We start from the raw sequence: 20,562 nt of genomic DNA, 5'->3' as shown, positions 1-20,562 counted from the left end.
ATCCACCCCAAGAACCCTGGGTCTAATGTGATGTGCTTTTAAATGTAGCCTACCCCCCCCCCCCTCCTCACCATTGCCTGCTAGTAGCATTATGCGTTTTGTCACTTTTAAAAAAAAATCCCTTCACTGACTCTGATGTAAGCCTCTACACTGCAGCCCTGTTCAACATTGCAACAATACAAATCCCCTGTGAGCAGGTAGTCAGCATGTTTGCCCACATGTTGGCCCTATAGCGTAGCAGGCTGGATATTGTAGTAAGTTACAATTGAGTCGTGACCTCTCGCGTTCTTACATCATAACGAGGAAAACCACGTATCCCAGCATGACTTTCTTCAGCCATTTAGTTACCCAATGGATGCTCGGTGCGCTTATTCAGTGACCAATCGGGGGGTAGCCTAATCTTTTAATTCTAAGAGTTAAATACCACGAAAAACGTTTTATCAGCGCAATTTACATCAATTAGTTTATTAGCCTAGTGTGGGAAGCGCTTGTGCGATCTGCAAAGCTTCATTTTGGTCAACAAGTGGTTGGCACGATCAACAGAGACAGATTCCAGGTTTTTGTCAGCACACAGGTAAAATGTTTTCTATTAATTCTTCTGATACATAACGCGTGGTGTTCCAGTCAATACGAACACTATAAAGTTTATGTTTTAAATTAAACAACAATGTTACATAACTAACTTATTGGCCTAAACCTAACATGGTCAATTTACATAAATCCGTAGAATGAATAGTGTCTATAACCTACGTGGTGTAATTTCCTACTGAAAAAGATTGATTTGACGGATGAAATTGATAACATAGCCTCTTGTCTTTGATCGAACTTTTTCCTCAGGGGCAGCAGCTCGACATGCTATCGGGTATGCGGGTCTGTGTGCCCTCCGCTGCAGCTCTATTCGGCTCGTTGTGCCATGGCTGTCGCAGCTGGGCACGTAGTTTGTCATTCCGGGGTTTTAGTTGGTCGCCCCGAAAGATCAGCCGGTGGAACAGTCAAGATTCCATTGACCTACCTCCTGCGGAGAACCCACGAATTCTCATCACAGGTTAAACCATTTTAAAAATTGTATTTAAAAAAATCTCAAATAGCAAATAACACTTTATGGACTATAGGCTATATATGCTTTATATGTGTTTAGAATCTCCAACCGACACAGCCAGAAGATGACTGGCCACCCATCAGATCCTGGTTCCTCTCTAGGTTTCTTCCTAGGTTCCTGCTTTTCTATGGAGTTTTTCCTATCCACCGTGCTTCTATATCTGCATAGCTTGCTGTTTGGGGTTTTAGCCTGGGTTTCTGTTTAAGCACTTTGTGACATCTGCTGATGTAAAAATGGCTTTATAAATACATTTGATTTGTTTATGAAAATATAACCATTTGTTTAAATGTTTTAACAGTAATGGCATGTTGTCAATCTCGTTTTTGTCATTTAGATTTGTGTTCACTGTTTAGTAAGTGGCAATCCTATTTTCCCTCACTACAATAGGCTGTGAGCAGACTGTGCTAGGGACAAAAAGGCCCCAGCGAGTGACCACTGGCAGAATAATAGCTTGAGGACAGTTTTTGTCTGTAGGCTACATAAAGCTTTGGTGAAAACAAAAAAAGGTCACAGCCTGGTTGGAGCAGAATATGAAAAAACATCCAGACCAATTTTTTCTGATATTGTATACAAGAAACACATTTTCACCCATATATTCTCAATTTTGAGACCTTTTGAGCAAATACAAATTAACAATTGAGATGATGTGTTTTATTAAATCTGCATTGTATTATTTATTTTCTCTTCATGAAAAGGTGGCCTTGGACAGTTAGGTGTGGGGCTTGCAGAAATCCTGAGGTGAGAAAAAACTAAAGAGCAATCTTTTCTTCAAAGGGTAAGAGATGTTGATAGCCTGAATCTTCCCCAGATTGTATAATTCTCATTTAACATCTACAAATAGATAGTTTGGATTCTGGGGTTCACTCCAGTTAAATTCAAGAATGAACAATGAACTGAAATTGCAGAAATGAATTGAATATCAATGTGTAGGAAACAGTACGGAACAGAAAACGTTATCCTATCGGATATCAAGAAGCCTCCACCAGAAGTGTGCAGAAGTGGTATGTTTTCTTTGTTGGACTGATCAACAATTCTCTTAATCTCTATACCATGCACATCTCCATACTGTGCTTATAATATCCTCTTATTTTCTGCATAAAAGAACATGTCTCCTACCTTAGGTTTCCTAAGCATTTCAGCTCAAAATACGGATAATAAACTGAATTCAAAATTAAGTTGTACACTCTCTATATATATATATATCCAACAATGGGTAAACCTGAAATGTTGGTTTGGTTTACCCATTACAATTTTGGGAAAAAATATAGTGTACAACTTTCTTTATTTTTATACAGTTTGTTCTCTGTTAGTGAGCACCTTTACAAAATAACTAATCCTATTTTAAGTCTCAAAGTCTTATCAAACTCTTTGTCTCTCTTCCCCTCTCCCTCAGGCCCGTTTGTGTATGCTGACGTGTTGGACTTTAAGAACCTCAGAGAGTTGGTGGTGAATAACCGCATCACCTGGCTGGTGCATTACAGCGCTCTACTCAGTGTTGTGGGAGAGGCAAATGTGGCCCTGGCACGCAAGATCAATATCACAGGTCAGCTTTAGGATCACACACACACTACCACAGTATCCAGGGTACCACCCCTTTTGCATGTTTTTGTCTAAAGATTCTCTTTGCTGTGTTTTCTAGGGCTTCATAATGTGCTGGACCTGGCTCTAGAGAGCTGTTTACGTCTCTTTGTCCCCAGCACCATCGGTGCCTTTGGCCCTTCTTCTCCTCGTGACCCTGCACCTGACCTGTGTGTCCAGAGGCCTCGCACCATTTATGGGGTTTCCAAAGTGCATGGCGAACTGATGGGGGAGGTGTGACCTGTTATGTTCACACATACAAACATACATACTGTACATGCCCACACAAACAGTCGTAGATGCAGTCATAATGCAACGACATCGCTGTCTAATGCACACTCCTGCACGCATGCACACACACACACAACCTGCTGGTCCTCTCTTATAGACAAAGGAATCTAGAAAGAAAAGCGAGATCGTTTGCCATTTATCTTTTTCAGAGAGAGTAAGTAAATTCATTAACACAGCAGATAGGGCAGATTAAGAAAAGTATGCTGCAGAAATATGCGTTTGCTGGTTATTTGCTGTACCTTCGATTGTGTTAAATCTCTCTATTAGTATCTTCATCACAAGTATGGACTGGACTTCCGCTGCCTACGCTATCCTGGCGTCATCTCAGCTAACACACAGCCTGGGGGAGGAACAACAGGTAACCCATATTTATCATTTAATCATTTATTAAAGTATTAATGTTACCATTATAGGGATATATTCCAATACATTGTGTACATTTTTGCCCTCCCATAGACTATGCTGTCCAGATTTTTCACGATGCCCTCAGCACGGGTCACCACGAGTGCTATTTACGCGCTGACACGCGTCTGCCGATGATGCATGTTGGTGACTGCCACCGTGCGACTGTGGAGTTCATGCAGGCCCCGGAATGCCAGCTGTCGCTGCGCACATACAACATCGATGCCATGAGCTTCACCCCTGAGGAAGTGGCCACGGAAATCCGCAAGCACCTGCCCCACCTCAAGGTCACCTATAACCCTGACTCTGTCCGCCAGACAATTGGTATGTTCATTGTTCAGCCTAATGGTGTGTCTGACGTTCTGTGTAGTATTGAACTTCAAGATGTATCATTTGAAATAAGCCATAGCAGAAGTATATGGAAAGTTTTCTCCTTCATAGTGTATAGAGTAGATATAAATAAATAAATTGTATTTTTCTTGTATTATTAAATATTGAAAGCCTTGCATGTTCATTTTTCACACGGTCACCAGTCATGAATGATCTCATCATACAGTCTTAAGTTGTGATATGTAAAAACTCTTGACCTTGATTGTCCCCTGATGTGCAGCGGACAGCTGGCCGGTGAGGTTTGATGACTCCAACGCACGGAGAGATTGGGGCTGGAAGTCGACATATGGGCTTGAGGAGCTCGTCTCAGACATGCTGAGCTCCATCCGTGACAAGAGGACCAACGCCGGACTGCCAGTCAGCTAGCAGGTCCCGCCCACAGAGAGTGACTTACCAATCACTATTCCCTTAAGTCCGCTTCAGCCTGGGTCTGCCTATCACAACAGACCCTCTTTCCTTAGCATCATCTCCAAACCAGGACTCTTCTGTAAATCAGGATAATATTACACCAATAAACCAGGGACTATTTTCAAACCTGTCATCTTCAGCCAGAACCACTCAACTTTCCACAACAGTGGACACTAACACCACACACACACACACACACACACACACACACACACACACACACACACACACACACACACACACACACACACACACAAGTAACAGGCAACAAGCACCCTCTCATAATAGCAGCTTTACTCTTTTCAGGGAACCATACTGTCAACCATTCTCTTATGTTGTGACTGTCTTCAGTTTCTGTTTTAAATGTGATAGAGAATTTTAATATCATAGCAGGTTTAACATAGGCCTTAAACGTCTGGGGGAAATAGGCTTCAGGCAAATTATTTTACATATAGTTAGTCATAACCCTACCTTCAGTTTCCAGTATCTCAAGGGGTTTCATTTACATTTTACATTTACAGTACGTCATTTAGCAGACAGTCTTATCCAGAACGATTTACAGTTAGTGCATTCATCTTAACATAGCTAGGGGAGACAACCACATATCACAGTCATAGTAAGTACATTTTTCCTTAATAAAGAAGTTATCAGCAAAGTTAGTGCTAATAGGAAATGTTCCTCCTTGCCTGCTGTATTAGGGTAGTATAGAGGGCACAGTGATTTCCTTCCTGGCCTGCTGTATTAGGGTAGTATAGAGGGCACAGTGATTTCCTTCCTGGCCTGCTGCGTTAGGGTAATATAGAGGGCACAGTGAAATGACACAGGAGCAGTGAGAGATATAGGGACAACTATCAGAAGAAATAGAAAATCCACAACGTTTACAAAAGGCCTGCCTTTACAACACAACTTCAGTACATTTTTCAAACATCTCCACATTTCTTTACAGTCAGTGTGATTTTGGGTCCCAAATAAATTCAGAATTGAAGCCTTATTTTTAATTGACAACTAATTAGAAATATATTTGTGAGTAATGAACAAAATTGCAGTGTACTTTTGATCATAAATTGAATAAATCTCTTAATTTGCTCATTCTGTTGTTTTGTTATTTGCTTTCAGGTTATTTATTATGGTAGTAGGCTAACTGGTGAACCTACTGTGTGTTACTGAACATATCTAGTCCTATATCATTCTGAAATACATATTAGGGTTTCATAAATCTAGCAATAAGTTGGACTGAAATTCAAATAAATAATTTTTGCAAAAGATACATAGGCCTACAGTTGATTGAGAGCGAATGTTGCCTACAGTATCAGCAAATATTTGTATTACTAACTAGACCAGAGCCTGTCGTTTTCAATGGGAGCAAGTGAATCACAGTGGGAAAAACAAGCAAGGGGTGGGCATAGCCAAGCACGAGCTACTGAGATCACATTGGCGCGTTTTAGCATATTTCCGTTGGGGAACGCCTACTCTGCGAAGTGCGCGTGTGCAATAAGTCCATTCGCCCTTGCGCTCCTTCTAAACAACGCCATTTTTTTTTACAACTTTGGCAAAGGTGAATTTTACAAAACACATTCCACTCAGTTTGTTACAGATTTTAGTTTTGGAAACAAAACTGTATGGAGATCAAAAGTTTTAATCGATGAGAAAATTTGCAGAATGTCGGCCAACATTCATCTCGCTCCACGTTATTCCACTACCGGGCTTCCTCTCAACCTCATATTTGGTAGTGAGCGGTAACTCTAACCGGATGCCTCACATTTACACATCCGGTTAAAGATATGGTTCATTGTTCTATATGTGGTATCAGGCTGCAACATATACATACTATTCACGACAAAATGTATGATATTTAAATTATAGGTCGATGTAAGTTGGCAACAGTAACTAAAAGAAGATAAGTAAAACTCTTGACAGCAAAAAAAATAACGATTTCGTCATCATCCATTCACTTCTTCCGTTCTGCTGTAAAGGAGGAGTTCTGTCGCGTGTTGTATGCTGGGGTTTGGTAGTACGTATTTCGCCAGACTCCGTTATCAACCGCTTTTACATCTTTCTCGGCTAATAACATGGACGCGGGATTCTTCCGCGTAAGATATTTACAATGTTAATGTTAATTGTTGAATGGTGTTACAAATGTATATATATTCCTTTGGGTTTGTAAATATGTGCCATTATAGACAGACGAGCTCGTGCGCCATTCCGCTGCAATGGGAAGCTAATGTAAAGATGGCGGCTGCATTAAACTAGCCTAGCTAGATATATTTATATTTTGCGTAGGTTGTGTTTTTCCATTTCAAACTATGTTCATTACTGATGTACAGTAACTATAGGTGATAACTAGCCAAATGTGTTATCTAGTATTAGACTTGTAGGTTGAAAAATTGGTTTGGCTTATTCTAACCAGACAAGAGGCGGGGCATGTCTACTCGGGCCTCAGCTCACATCGAGATTAGCACAACTATACTGAACAAAAATATAAACGCAACATGTAACAATTTCAAAGATTTTACAGAGTTACTGTTCCTATAAGGAAATCAGTCTATTTAAATAAAATAAACCGTTTCACATGACTGGGCGGGGGTGCAGCCATGGTTGGGCCTTGGGGGGCATAGGCCCAGCCAATCAGAATTGGTTTCCCCCCCCACAAAATGGCTTCATTACAGACAGAAATACTAGTCAGCATGTAATGATCATGCTGTTTTATCATCTTGATATGCCACACCTGTCAGGTGGTGTGTATGGACCATTTCTGGGATTTTTTTTTCACCTCATGAAACATGGGACCTATATTTTTGTTCAGTGTAGTTTGCAGACTAGCAACATAAACCCACATTTATCTCCATAACAAGGGTTTTGATTAGCTAGGTACTTATTTTTCACTTTGTTTGACACCTATTCAATTAAGTCTTGTTTCAAAAGTTGCAGCTAGCTTACATTATGTTTCACCATGTTGTGACATAGGTAGCTAGTTTCTGCTAAAGGGACAAGTACAAATAATAAAGAACCAACATTTTATAACTGAAATAGTTAATATAGCTAGTAGTTATGTAGTTGTTTATTACTTGTTTCATACAGGGCACAAGTGCAGAACAGGACAATCGCTTCAGCAACAAGCAGAAGAAACTTCTAAAGCAACTGAAATTTGCAGAATGTCTGGAAAAGAAGGTATGATAAACAACACTGCTTTTAGCACATCTAATTGAATGCTCAGTGTTCCCACAACTAATTATATGGTATTGGCAGTAGCTTCTGTATAGCCAGATTTTTGTTTAAGTGTGGAATGGGTTTAAGTTAGTAATTCATTCTTCCTTCCCTAGGTGGATATGACCAAGGTGAACCTGGAAGTCATCAAACCTTGGATCACTCAGCGAGTGACGGAGATCCTGGGGTTCGAGGATGATGTCGTCATAGAATTCATATTTAACCAGCTAGAAGAAAAGGTAATACTATTGACTCAAATTCCTTCCTTTTCTTGTACATACATCAGATGTTGGTTATATTAACTTAATGAGGAAAAGATAGATTGATGTAACAAAGTGTATTGCTTAGAAAAAACGCAATATAAATGCAGATGGGGAAAGAGCTACCACTGGTGTCCAGTGTAAAGGAAAAATACATAATTTGAATGACACAAAGTTGTTGCTGTGATATGTGACAAAGTGCCTTTGTGTCACAGTTTTCTAATGATGATGTGATTTATGATTCAAAAGGCCTGAACCAATATGGATGTTATACCTTGCATCAGAAGTATAGCACCAACACCTTATTAGCTCTCTGCTGAGCCCAAAGTGTCACTGAGCCCAACTCCCTGATGCAGTGTGTGGTTTGAGGTGAGTTATGGTCAGGGATCAACATGCTAGTGATAGAAACAATTGGACAATGCCATGCCATTTTCTCCATATACCTTTGAATTGCGCCCCTAGTTTGTCTTTTATATCTCCTCTGTATCCTATCTTTGGAGTGTGTTAAAGTTGAGAGGATACAGTGAAATTGTTAGGCCATCGATCCCCATTTTATTTGTGTAGAGTATAATGACATCTGTAGTATCTTCTTTCTGGGCTGTCGGAAAAACGGTGCTTTTAAAATTATCCATTGCAATTCACATGGACCCTATTCTGCATAAATTCTAAGTTGCATCAGTGTACTTGTTGTTCAAGTTTTCCCTCCAGTTTGTTACATTTCATTGCCCCTCAATTTAGGAAGTCCAATTGCATGGTTCAAATTATACTTGTGTATTATAATTGCCTTCATTTTTCCCCCACTTAAGTAGCATTTGGCCTATAAAACATGACTTCAAGGGGAAATTTGATATAATACACTGGATGAAACATTGGATGTAGAAAAAGGAAATGTATAACTCTACTGATAATAATAATAATAATAATTAATCAACAACTTATTTTTATGAATGGTGCATGACTCACAGCAATCCTCGGATGATTTTTATTCATACTCATATGTTGTTGGAATCTCGTAAAGGTACTATCTGTTTTAGTGAACTTAGCCTAATACTGGGAGGGAAAATACATTCACCTACGCCTTACCAATTTTTGTTTCTGTGCAATTTGTTTTTTTTTAAAAAGAGAGAAATTAAGCTAAATGCTATAACATCACAGTAATGATAAAAGGCCTTATTAGTAATTATTATTTAGATAAAAGGGTATCCAACTTTCATTCTTGACTTAGATGTTGAAATAAAACCCCTTTTTAAATGTCTTGTGCACTCATTATTGCTTGTTCGTCTCTTGCAATTTAGATAAATGATATAACAATAAACTGAAGGTGGTTGAGTCTCAAGCAGTAGGGAGGCGGAAGCAAGCCAAGGGAGCGTCTCTTTCTGCAGGAGACACGGGCGCTCCATACCCACTGATCCCGCGGGACACACTGAAGACACCGGGACTGTACTTGCAGTTTTGGGTTTTGATGCACTCTGTTTTGTGGATATCTGTTCATCTCTCAAAGAATAGACTGTGGGGAGGCCGAGAACAACAGGACAGGAATGCTAGTTATTTATGATCAAGAGTATTGACAGTAATGGTGATGGGTGGGATAGTTAAATATTTATTAGATTATATTTTATGAAGGTTAAGTCAGCCTTGATGCATGCAGTGGGTGTCCTTTACATGGATGATGTAGCACTTATGTCTCCCCTCAGCTATTCTCAGTTTTGGGTTTCAATTACCGAACTAATGGGGTGGAGATAAGGAATCGCAGCCTCAAGTCAACAAAAGTTTGTTAGGTTGCAATGACCGTCTGCTTTGGGGCCCAGGGGTCATATACTGTAGCTATTGTCTTTTGTTATGAAGATGGCTGCCATTATTTAGCAGGCAGGTGTAGCTTAGTGAGGAAGCAAAGGGGAAGGCAGTTGTCTGAGTGAGACCCCCCCCTTCTCGCTCTCGCGAGTTCTCCCTCCATGTTAAATTGGTGTGTTGTTTTTCTCTCCCCCTTGGTGTGTGTTGCAGCACCCGGACAGTAAGATGATGCAGATCAACCTGACCGGCTTCCTGAATGGGAAGAATGCCAGAGAGTTTATGAGGGACCTGTGGCCTCTGCTGCTCAGTGCCCAGGACAACATTGCCGGTATCCCCTCTGCCTTCCTGGAACAGAAGAAAGAGGAGATCAAACAGAGACAGGTAAGCAACCAGACACAATCTCACAATCACCACATTGGTGTCACGCACGTGTTTTATGGCTTTGGCCTAGCATGTTGTCTGTGGAACACTAGTCACGTTAATAATATTAACATATAATAGTTTTACTAATTTTACGTGTATATACTGTGTTTTACTCGATGCCACTCCAACATTGCTCCATTCTTTTACTTTTAGATTTGAGTTTTGGGTACTATTGCACTGTTGGAGCTAGGAACACAAGAGTTTCGCTTCACCCGCAAAATCATCTGATAAATATGTGTATGTGACCAATAAGATTTATTTTTTGCAGATTGAGCAGGAGAAGCTTGCCTCTCTGAAGAAGATTGATGAGAAGGAAAACAAAGATAACAGAGAAAGGGAGAGCCCCAGAAGGTGGGAGAAAATCACATTAAGTAAAACCCCTTGAAGTCAATGTCCATCAAAATATTTAAAGATGGTTCATGTAGCATTTGTTCTTATCACATTTGTTGTTGTCGTACAGGAGGAAGTCAAGGTCACAGTCTCCACGGCGACGGTCTCCAGTGAAGAGGGAGAGAAGGCGGAGTCACTCCCGCTCCCCGAGGCGTAAGCCCAGTCCCAGCAGCTCCCCTCCACCAACAGCCCCAGCCGTCACCCTGGTCAGTGTTACATTTCCCCAGAGCACTGAGGAGCCCCAGCCAGAGCCAGACACCTCTGAGAGCGCCGTACCTGAGCCAGTCATTCAGGAGGCCTCTTCCACCAGGTAAGATGCTGGTTTGGGCACCGACTATTATCTGGCAATATTCAGGGATGTGATTTTTCCTGATTTGGTAGTTCTAGATTTTTTAAATATTTTAATCTAATTTGTGGTATGTTTTTCATTTTCAAGTGATTTGGTGAAGCCGCACACTGTGGTTGTGGTACCTGACTCTGTGATGAAGGTCAAAGAACCCTCCCCAGGTAAGGCTCCTAAAAAGGAGGAGAGGCCCAAGCCCAGGGAGAAGGAGGGCAGGAGGGACAGGCCCCGCCACCGCTCTCGCTCCCATTCCCGCAGACGACCTAAATCGCGGTCCAGATCTTACTCCCCACGCCGGAGGCCGAGCCCCAGGAGACGGATGTCCCCTCGTCGTAGGAGCCCCCCCAGACGTGGCCCCCCAGGCCCCAGACACAGGCGCAGTCGCTCCCCTGTCCGCAGGTGAGTAGAGGGCCATGCAAGTGTAGCAGAGGGCAGAAGTGCCCATTACTGAAGCTGTCATTAACTAGCCAACTTACCAAACGGCATGTAAACCTGCATTGTGGTTGATTTGTGCTTTGTTTGTCCAATAGGCGGCGCTCTCGCTCCCCATCATCCTCTGGGAGCAACTCTTCCGCGCCTCGCTCACCTCAGAAGGCCATGAAGAGAATGTCAACCACACCTCCTAGGAAACAGCCCCGCGGCCACGCAGCTGATCCCTCCCTCAGCCCCTCCAGGAGAAGAGCCCCCAATGGTAGCCCACCTGGGAAGGCCCGACGCTCTGCCTCCCCTCGGGCTAGAAAGGGCCGGTCCTCAGCCTCCCCGTCCAGATCAGCTGGTATGTTGGTTTTTCTTACTTCTCTCCATTCTAAATAAAGCTACATGCCACCTTCTCATCCCTGCTCTAATGTACATTAAGTACTATCGGAGTTTACAAAGGGCTGTAATGAACTTGGCCCATCATCCCTATCGAACTCCCTCACCATCTCAGATGTGGGACTCCCTCACCTTGCCAGTGACATCATGTTACATGATCAGTCTCTGAGTGTGATACACATATACCGTTCGTCTAAAAAAAATCAACCAGGGGTGGCTATGTCTATACAGCCAGAAGATGCCTGTTGAACTCAGTGACCTGGAAAAGCATTTTTCATTATCTCAAATCCCTGGATTACTTGATTCCTAGGCAGGCCTGGTTACAGAAGTATGACACTTGAAGTCCTTGGCGGGGGCTTAATGGCAGGCCGTGACTAATGGAAACTACTGAATCATAAACCTCTTTTCGGGCTGCTGAAACCAGAATGTATCAGTCCTACCACTGGTGTTATACAAGCATGTGTATTTGTGAATGAATCTTTCTGGATAGACTTTGTGCCCTTTAAACGTCTTATTGATTTTTAGGTTCAAAGAAGAAACCAGGATCAAGGAATGATTCACTGTCTCCTGTTCCAAAACCCAGGCATTCTGAGGCATCGGAATCAGGTGAGTCTGCCTTTTAGCGTTTGTCTGTGTGGTGTGATGCACAAGGGTGTGGGTGGGTCTTTGTGTTTTCTCAAGCAGTGAATGGAGTCTCTCTGCTTTGCTTTTCAGAGGGGGCTACCGCAGATCCTGTGCAGCAGCGACGTCAGTACCGCAGGCAGAATCGGGAGACGTCTTCAGGTTATAATTTTTTTTTATTTGTCCCTCACCCCATCTTTTTTGCTAGCCGTTTGGTCTTGCACCCTCATCTCGTGGGTCTTGAAGTTGTGCCCAAATCCCCATCTGGGTGTTTTTCCTTTTGTTGCTACTGGGAAATGACGTGTGCTGTCTACTTTTGGATTGGTTACAGATACTGGATCATCCTCCTCATCAGAGGACGAGGGGTCCAAGAGGCCGGGCGGAGGGCCAGCGGCGAGGAACGGGAATGTCAGGAGGCGGCGCAGTCGCTCCCCCTCCTCCCCCAGGAGACGACACAGGGACGGCTCCCCCAGGTCAGCTATAGACGGTTTCTCCTATCCCTCTCAATGTCATGATTAAAGTTGAGGTTTTGCCCACATCATGCGTTCCTCATTTAAATGTTTGCTTTCCTGTACAGAAAAAGACGCTCCCCCTCTCCTGGAGGACGCCGATCTCCCCCACGCCGTCGCAGATCTCCCTCTCCTCCTCCGAGACGCAGGTAAAAAACTTTTGCTACTCTTCTTTTTTTTTCTCAGATTCCCTCAGTACTGAGCATTGTCCAAAATTTGTGTACCACACCTGAGATTCAAATAATAACTTGTCTCGTATGTCCTCCTCTGTTCCCCCAGGTCTCCCTCTCCACCTCCTCGCAGACGCTCCCCCTCCCCCAGACGGTACTCTCCCCCCATCCAGCGGCGCTACAGCCCTACTCCCCTGGGCCCACAGAAGAGAAGGCTATCGGGGTCTCCCCCTCCCAAATGCCTTTCCCCGATGCCCAAGCGCCGTCCCTCCCGTTCCCCGAAGCGCAGGAGTCCCCCTCCCCAAAAGAGACGCACACCTCCCCTCCCCACCTCTCCCCCCGACACAGGAGGAGCCCCATGCTCCCATCCAACCGGCCAGGCCGGGGCACGCGCTCCCCCCCTGCTGTTCACAGTAACCGCCTCTCCCCCTCCCCTGCCAACCGTGGTCGGGCCTTGCGTGGGTCTGCTAGTCCTCAGGGGCGCTTTGACTCCTCGGGCACCTCTCCACCTGGCCAGAGGCGCCAGGTGTCCCCCTCACACAGCAACAGGGCAATCCGCAGGGTGTCCCGGACACCAGAGCCCCGCAAGAACCAGAGGTAAGCAGCTTCTAATTGGTCCAAAGCAGGTGCAACAACTCATACCACTATTTTTAGATGTATTTTCCAGATATCACGTTTTTTTCTGTCTCTATCAGAGCCTCTCAAAGCCCCCAGCCTATGAGGAGAGCGTCATCAAGGTCACCGTCTGGTTCTCCTAAACCAGGAGCCTTGAAGCGGCCGGCCCCAGCCTCAGGCTTCCCCTCATCGGGCTGCTCGGCCAGTGGCTCGCCATCAGCCCCTCTGGCCAAGAAGGCCAGCAGCGGCTCTGGCAGCCCTTCTCCAAACAAGGTGAGTTTAAAGCTGCTGTCTGTTAATAGTACAACGTGAGATTTAAAAATGTTTGACTCAACTAAGTGGCTAGTTGGGGAAGCGTTCTCATGTGCGTAATAGCTGGTGTGTGTTTTTGTGTATTAATACTATGATGACTTGACGTGGTGGTCGACGGTAAAATAGTTTAACCAATGACGTGCGTCATCACACCCTCTTCTTGGCCCAACTGCCAATTAAATACTTAGTCACTCTGCTTTGTCCTCTCCATCTCAGAATTCAGACACTGAGGCTGGAGGAAAGAAGAACAAAAAACATAAGAAGGAGAAGAAACATAAGAAGGACAAGAAGCACAAGAAACACAAGAAACACAAGAAAGAGAAGAGTGGAGTGCTGGTGGCTGCTGGGGATGGCCAGGAGAACCTGGGGATGGAAGAGGATGTAGACTCCGACCTTAAAAAGGTGAAGTCTACTCTTCTGATTTACTGAGGGGGTTTAGCCAGCTTCACATATCAGCTCCACTGTTTCTAAGTAGGGGTGGGCAATGAGGACATTTTATTTTTTCAAATTTGACAGTATTTAGTTTTTCCTATAATGACACTAGAGCGGCAACAAATACATTGTAAGTGGTTAATGTCTGTCTCTATTCTGATTGTTTGATGTTAAATCAAACTTGAATACAATACGTTGTATTTCAAGCAGTCAGCCTTCCACAACCATAGGACCCATGAATAAATGATTTTATCAAAATAGTTTAACCTGCCATTTTGCAGTAGTCACTGATCTGGCTTTTAAGTCTTTCTATGAAAATGCCCCTTTTATTACTTATTTAACCAGAACAATTCACAGCCACTAATAATGACCAAGCTCTTGTAGCAGGCGAATGCATTATAGAAATTGAACACAGGTCTCATAAACTATCTGCCAAGCACAGGCCCATGTGCTGATGAGTAGCCAGCTAATGTTTATATTTCAATTCTAGCCAACTTGGATCTATTAGCTAGCTATCAAGGTAGAACAGTTGAACTGCTAATCACTTTCCTGTCTATCTCCACCTGTTTGAACAGCATGCTAAACTGCTCACTTTGTTTTAATGTTGAAATCAAGTGGCATAGCTGGATAAGATGCTTATTTCACAGAAGGAGAACAAGTTGGTAATTCCTTATAATTGCTTTTATGCTCATTTCAAATGTACTAAAAAGCTACCACATAACACTGTGGCTAAAATGCTGCTAGCGGTACCTTCATGCCGCGCACTGACAAACGTTGCAATCTTCCAGGATCAATGTTCATTGATATTCCTGTTTTCAGTAGTGTCTTCTCTGCGCACAATTTGGAGAGTTGAGACATAAACAAGGTATCGTTATAATAGTTGTTATTTTCTTACAGTAATACAATGTCTACGTTTTTTTTAAATATCCATATAACCGATTCTGTTGGAGCAAACAAAAATATTGATTTGGAACTGCTTGTCAGAAGAGGGCTCTGTTGTGGGTGGCATGGGCTTGGTTTGTGAGTTAGTGGGAATGTGCACATACAGAGGAGCGAGAGAGACTAGACTAAAAAGACGGAACGAGCATTCATAGAAAAGTCTGACTGCATTTAAAGCTCTTGCTAGCAAGTTGGCCGTTCTCAGCTGTTAAACTTACTGGCGGTAATAATTCCCATAATTTTCATATTTTCACCTGTTTCATCTGTGGTTATTACATTTAATAAACCATACATTAATATACCATTTGTAGAAAGGTAAAGTAAAAATACAAACTGGTCCGTCCATCAGTACCGGTGTGTATATACAGTACCAGTCAAAGTTTGGACACCTATTCATTCAAGGGTTTGCTTTATTTTTACTATTTTCTACATATTAGATTAATAGCGACGACATCCAAACTATGAAATAACACATGGAATCATGTAGTAACCAAAAGTTACTACAAATCAAAATGTTATTTGAGATTCTATAAGCCACCCTTTACCTTGATGACAGCTTTGCACACACTTGGCATTCTCTCAACTAGCTTCACCTGGAATGTTTTTCTAACAGTCTCATTCCCACATATGCTGAGCACTTATTGGCATCTTTTCCTTCACTCTGCGGTCCAACTCATCCCAAACCATCTCAATTAGGTTGAGGCCAGGTCATCTGATGCAGCACCATCACTCTCCTTGGTCAAATATCCCTTACACAGCTATACAGCCTGGAGGTGCTGGGGTAGCAATGCTAGTTAACTGTGCCTTGAATTCTAACTAAATCACTGATAGTGTCACCAGCTAAGCACCATCACACCACATCCATGCTTCACCGTGGGAACCGCACATGCAGAGATCATCCGTTCACCTATTCTGCGTCTCACAAAGACATGGCGGTTGGAATGTAAAATCTCATTTGGATATATCAGACCAAAGGACAGATTTCCATCAGTCTAATATCCATTGCTGGTGTTTGTTCGCCCAGGCAAGTCTCGTCTTATTATTGTTGTCCTTTTAGTAGTGGTTTCTTTGCAGCAATTTGACCACGAAGGCCTGATTTTCCCGAAGTCTCTGAACAGTTGATGTCTGTTACTTGAACTCTTTGAAGCATTTATTTGGGCTGTGTTAGGTTCTTGTTTTTCAGAGTAAATAACCCACGGACACTAGAGAAGCTTTAACCAAGTTGATTCTTCCCAAGGGTTCTGTAGAGCTGAAATCAGACAGCAAACCATTTCAGGCATCACAGTTTATATACATCCTACTTAAACTGTAAGGAGGAGTGTCTTATGGCTCCACAGGAAAGGTAACCAGATACCAACCCTGATTAGTCCCTTAAGGGGAACTGACCTCACCTCCTAATCCACAGATATCCATCTGTCTTCCCTATATCAACACATCGCTCTCCTCTCCTCCATTAAACACATTCCAAAGCATTCTGGCCATTTACAAACTCTTTCTTTTCAAGGCGTTGTCTCTATCATTTATTTAATATCTCAATGTTTAGCCGATTCCAACAGCTGAAATTTCCGAGGCTGGTAACTCTAATGAACTTGTGTGCTGCATGGGAATTCTGGGTCTTCCTTTCCTGTGGCGGTCCTCGTCAGCCAGTTTCATCATAACGCTTGATAGTTTTTACGACTGCACTTGAAGAAACTTTCAAAGTACTGGGATTCTTCCGTGTTGACTGACCTTCATGTCTTAAAGTAATGGACTGTTTCTCTTTGCTTATTTGAGCTGTTCTTGACATGGACTTCGTATTTTACCAAATAGTGCTTTCTTCTTTATACCACCCCTACCATGTTACAACACAACTGATTGGCTCAAACGCATTAAGAAGAACATTTCACAAATGAACTCTTTAACACGGCACACCTGTTAATTGAAATGCATTCCAGGTGACTACCTCATGGAGCTGGTTGAGAAAATGCCAAGAGTGTGCAAAGCTGTAGTCAAGGCGAAGTGTCCCTGCTTTGAAGAATCTCGTATCAAATATATTTTGATTTGTTGAACACTTTTTGGTTACTAAACTGAGCAAGAAAAGAAATGTCCTCTCTGTGGAAATATTTGTATGAACATAAGATTCAACAACTGAGACATTAACTGAACAAGTTCCACAGACATGTGACTAACAGAAATGGAATGTGTCCCTGAACAAAGGGGAGTCAAAATCAAAAGTAAGTCAGTATCTGGTGTTACCACCAGCTGCATTAAGTACTGCAGTGCATCTCCTCATGGAGTGCATCAGATTTGCCGGTTCTTGCTGTGAGATATTACCCCACTCTTCCACCAAGGCACCTGCAAGTTTCTGGGGGGAATTGCCCGAGCCCTCACCCTCTGATCCAACAAGTCCCAGATGTGCTCAATGGGATTGAGATCTGGGCTCTTCACTGGCCACGGCAGAACAGACATTCCTGTCTTGCACAGAACGAGCAGTATGGCTGGTGGCATTGTCACGCCGGAGGGTCATGTCAGGATGGGCCTGCGGGCCACATGAGGGAGGAGGATGTCTTCCCTGTAACGCACAGCGTTGAGATTGCTTGCAATGACAACGAGCTCAGTCCGATGATGCTGTGACACACCGCCCCAGACCATGACGGACCCTCCAAATCGATCCTACTACAGACTACTGGCCTCGGCGTAACGCTCATTCCTTTGGCGATAAATGTGAATCCGACCATCACCCCTGGTGAGACAAAACTGTAACTCCTCAGTGAAGAGTACTTTTTGCCAGTCTTGTCTGTTCCAGCGACGGTGGGTTTGTGCCCATAGGCGATGGTGATGTCTGGTGAGGACCTGCCTTACAATAAGCCCACAGTCCAGCCTCTCAGCCTATTGCGGACAGTCTGAGCACTGATGGAGGGATTGTGTGTTCCTGGTGTAACTTGGGCAGTTGTTGTTGCCATCTTGTACCTGTCCAGCAGGTGTGATTTTCGAATGTACCGATCCTGTGCCATTGTTGTTACACGATCAACTGTCCGTCCTTTCTCCCTGTAGCGCTCTCTTCGGCGTCTCTCAGTACGGACATTGCAATTTATTGCCCTGGCCACATCTGCAGTCCTCATGCCTCCTTGCAGCATGACTAAGGCACGTTTACGCGGATGAGCAGGGACCCTGGGCATCTTTCTTTTGGTGTTTTTCAGAGTCAGTAGAAAGGCCTCTTTAGTGTCCTAGGTTTTCATAACTGTGACCTTAATTGACTACCATCTCTAAGCTGTTAGTGTCTTAACGACCATTCCACAGGTGCATGTTCATTAATTGTTCATGGTTCATTGAACAAGCATGGGAAACAGTGTTTAAACCCTTTACAATGAAGCTCTGAAGTTATTTTGATCTTTACAAATTATCTTTGAAAGACAGGGTCTTGAAAAAGGGATGTTCCTTTTTTTGCTGAGTTTACATGATTCCATGTGTTATTTTATAGTTGTGATGTCTTCACTATTTTTCTACAGTGGAAAATAGTACAAAATAAAGAACCCTTGAAAAAGGTTTTGTAAAACTTTTGACTAGTACTATAGTAAATAAGGTTTACCGCCCAGCCCTACATCTAAGCATCACATTTATTTCAATCAAAATGAACAAATTAGACATGGTTGTAGAAGTTGAATGGTGCACCGCTATCATTTATTGCATGTCATCAGCTAATGTTTTTCTTTATTCTATTACTTTGATGACGCATCCTGCTGCATGACCACACCTACCTTGCAACGTAACCGAAATATGATATAATTAATGCTACCTTTCTTTAAGGAATCAGACAGTGAAGTAGAAGAGCGTCTGGACGACCTGGAGAAGCACCTGCGAGAGAAGGCACTGCGTTCCATGAGGAAAGCTGGAAAGCTGTCCCCGCCACTGTCTTGAAGCCCGGCCACACCCCTCCCTCAATCTTCCATACACTTTATTTTATTTGTCTTTAACCTGATTCAGCTTTAGAATGTACAAATTGTTTATTCTTTAGTTTTGTTTTTACAGTTTTGCTCATCTATTGATGGATGTTTTTTATCAAGTGCTTGAATTGTCACACGCGATCTTCCAATTTAATTTAATTTTTTCCCGTATCTTTGACCCAAAATGTGTTATTGCTTATATCCAAACTGTAGAAGTATCTTTGTTTGATCCCTCAATTTTCAAGGTAGGATCATAGAGGGGAATTCTTTAATTATGAAGCTTGCATTATACAAGCTTCTACGTCTCTCGTTCTACAACATACAAAATATTCAACTGTGGTAATTTAGGATTGCATGTGCAGCCAGCGAGTCTCTCCTCTGATGTGCATGAAATGGACTGTAAACTAAAGCAAATGCACAGATTAAATCTGTCCCTTTTGTCAGCAGGCATTGTATGGTGCGGGAATGCTGTTTGCTCTCTAAAATGGATAACAGTCGGATTTTCCTTTTTTTTATGTAATAGAGGTGTTTGGCATTGCAGTAAATTCTGGCTTTGAAAAAGTCACATTTAATAAGAACTAGAACGACTTTTCTTTCTTTTTTTTTCTGACCTCACCAGAGAGCAGGGGTTTGATTTCCCACATGGGTTGATATGCAGTCATACTTTGAGTTCACGCTGGTCCACTCTTTTGCATTAAGCCGTTCATTGCTGTGGAAGTGCTATTTGACTTGTATTTAAAAACTCCTGCATTTGTCATCCTTTCAAAATTAAAATATGTTTTATATAAAAACTGAATTTTATAAACATGAAAGTGATGCTGCACAATTAAAACTTGTAAAAAGGGCACTGTACTATAGTGATGTCCTTTGCAAATAGTCCTGCACCACACTATGTACAGTGTCTTCGGAAAGTATTCAGACCCCTTGACTTTATCCACATCTTGTTACAGCACAGCCTTATTCTGAAATGGATAAAAACATCGTCGGAAGTTTCCATACACTAGCCGAAATACATTTAAACTCAGTTTTTACAATTCCTGACATTTAATCCTGGTAACAATTCCCTGTTTTAGGTCAATTAGGATCACCACTTTTATTTGTAAGAATGTGGAATGTCAATAGTAGAGGATTATTTATTTCAGCTTTTATTTCTTCCATCACGTTCCCAGTGGGTCAAGTTTACATACTCAATTAGTATTTGGTAGCATGGCCTTTTAAATAGTTTAACTTGGGTTAAATGTTTCGGGTAGCCTTCCACAAGTTTCCCACAATAAGTTGGGTGAATTTTGACCCATTCCTCCTGACAGAGCTGTTGTAACTGAGTCAGGTTTGTAGGCCTCCTTGCACGCACACGCTTTTTCAGTTCTGCCTACAAATTTTCTATAGGATTGAGGTCAGGGCTTTGTGATGGCCACTCCAATACCTTGACTTTGTTCCTTAAGCCATTTTGCCACATCTTTGGAAGTATGCTTTGGGTCATTGTCCATTTGGAAGACCCATTTGCGACCCAAGCTTTAATTTCCTATCTGATGTCTTGATGTTGCTTCAATATATCCACAATTTTCCTGCCTCATGATGCCATCTATTTTTGTGAAGAGCACCAGTCCCTCCTGCAGCAAAGCAGCCCCACAACATGATGCTGCCACCCC

At 42.7% G+C, this 20,562-nt stretch overlaps 2 protein-coding genes across 2 annotated transcripts; both read left to right on the top strand.

Annotated features, from left to right (window-relative positions):
* The first annotated feature begins 53 nt into the window (after nucleotides 1–53).
* On the top strand, nucleotides 54–5,257 carry LOC115146307 (L-threonine 3-dehydrogenase, mitochondrial-like). The gene is made up of 9 exons (XM_029688317.2): nucleotides 54–574; nucleotides 838–1,045; nucleotides 1,795–1,837; nucleotides 2,030–2,100; nucleotides 2,493–2,642; nucleotides 2,739–2,911; nucleotides 3,236–3,326; nucleotides 3,425–3,694; nucleotides 3,981–5,257. Exons 2-9 carry the CDS (start codon nucleotides 853–855, stop codon nucleotides 4,124–4,126), a joined length of 1,137 nt encoding a protein of 378 aa, XP_029544177.1. The 5' UTR covers nucleotides 54–574; nucleotides 838–852; the 3' UTR covers nucleotides 4,127–5,257.
* Nucleotides 5,258–6,027: 770 nt separating this feature from the next.
* On the top strand, nucleotides 6,028–19,709 carry LOC115146304 (serine/arginine repetitive matrix protein 1-like). The gene is given in 17 exon segments (XM_029688308.2): nucleotides 6,028–6,258; nucleotides 7,247–7,336; nucleotides 7,489–7,611; nucleotides 9,634–9,804; nucleotides 10,115–10,197; nucleotides 10,307–10,546; nucleotides 10,673–10,978; nucleotides 11,110–11,354; nucleotides 11,918–11,998; nucleotides 12,107–12,175; nucleotides 12,345–12,486; nucleotides 12,591–12,671; nucleotides 12,802–13,034; nucleotides 13,037–13,289; nucleotides 13,388–13,580; nucleotides 13,836–14,021; nucleotides 18,777–19,709. Coding segments are annotated over 17 exon segments (2,628 nt in total). The 5' UTR covers nucleotides 6,028–6,237; the 3' UTR covers nucleotides 18,888–19,709.
* Nucleotides 19,710–20,562: the final 853 nt, after the last annotated feature.

The sequence above is a fragment of the Oncorhynchus nerka genome, linkage group LG18 (assembly GCF_034236695.1).
Source record: "Oncorhynchus nerka isolate Pitt River linkage group LG18, Oner_Uvic_2.0, whole genome shotgun sequence".
Taxonomy (NCBI): domain Eukaryota; kingdom Metazoa; phylum Chordata; class Actinopteri; order Salmoniformes; family Salmonidae; genus Oncorhynchus; species Oncorhynchus nerka.
Note: the sequence above shows the minus strand (reverse complement) of the source record. Positions and strands in the feature narration are given on the sequence as shown.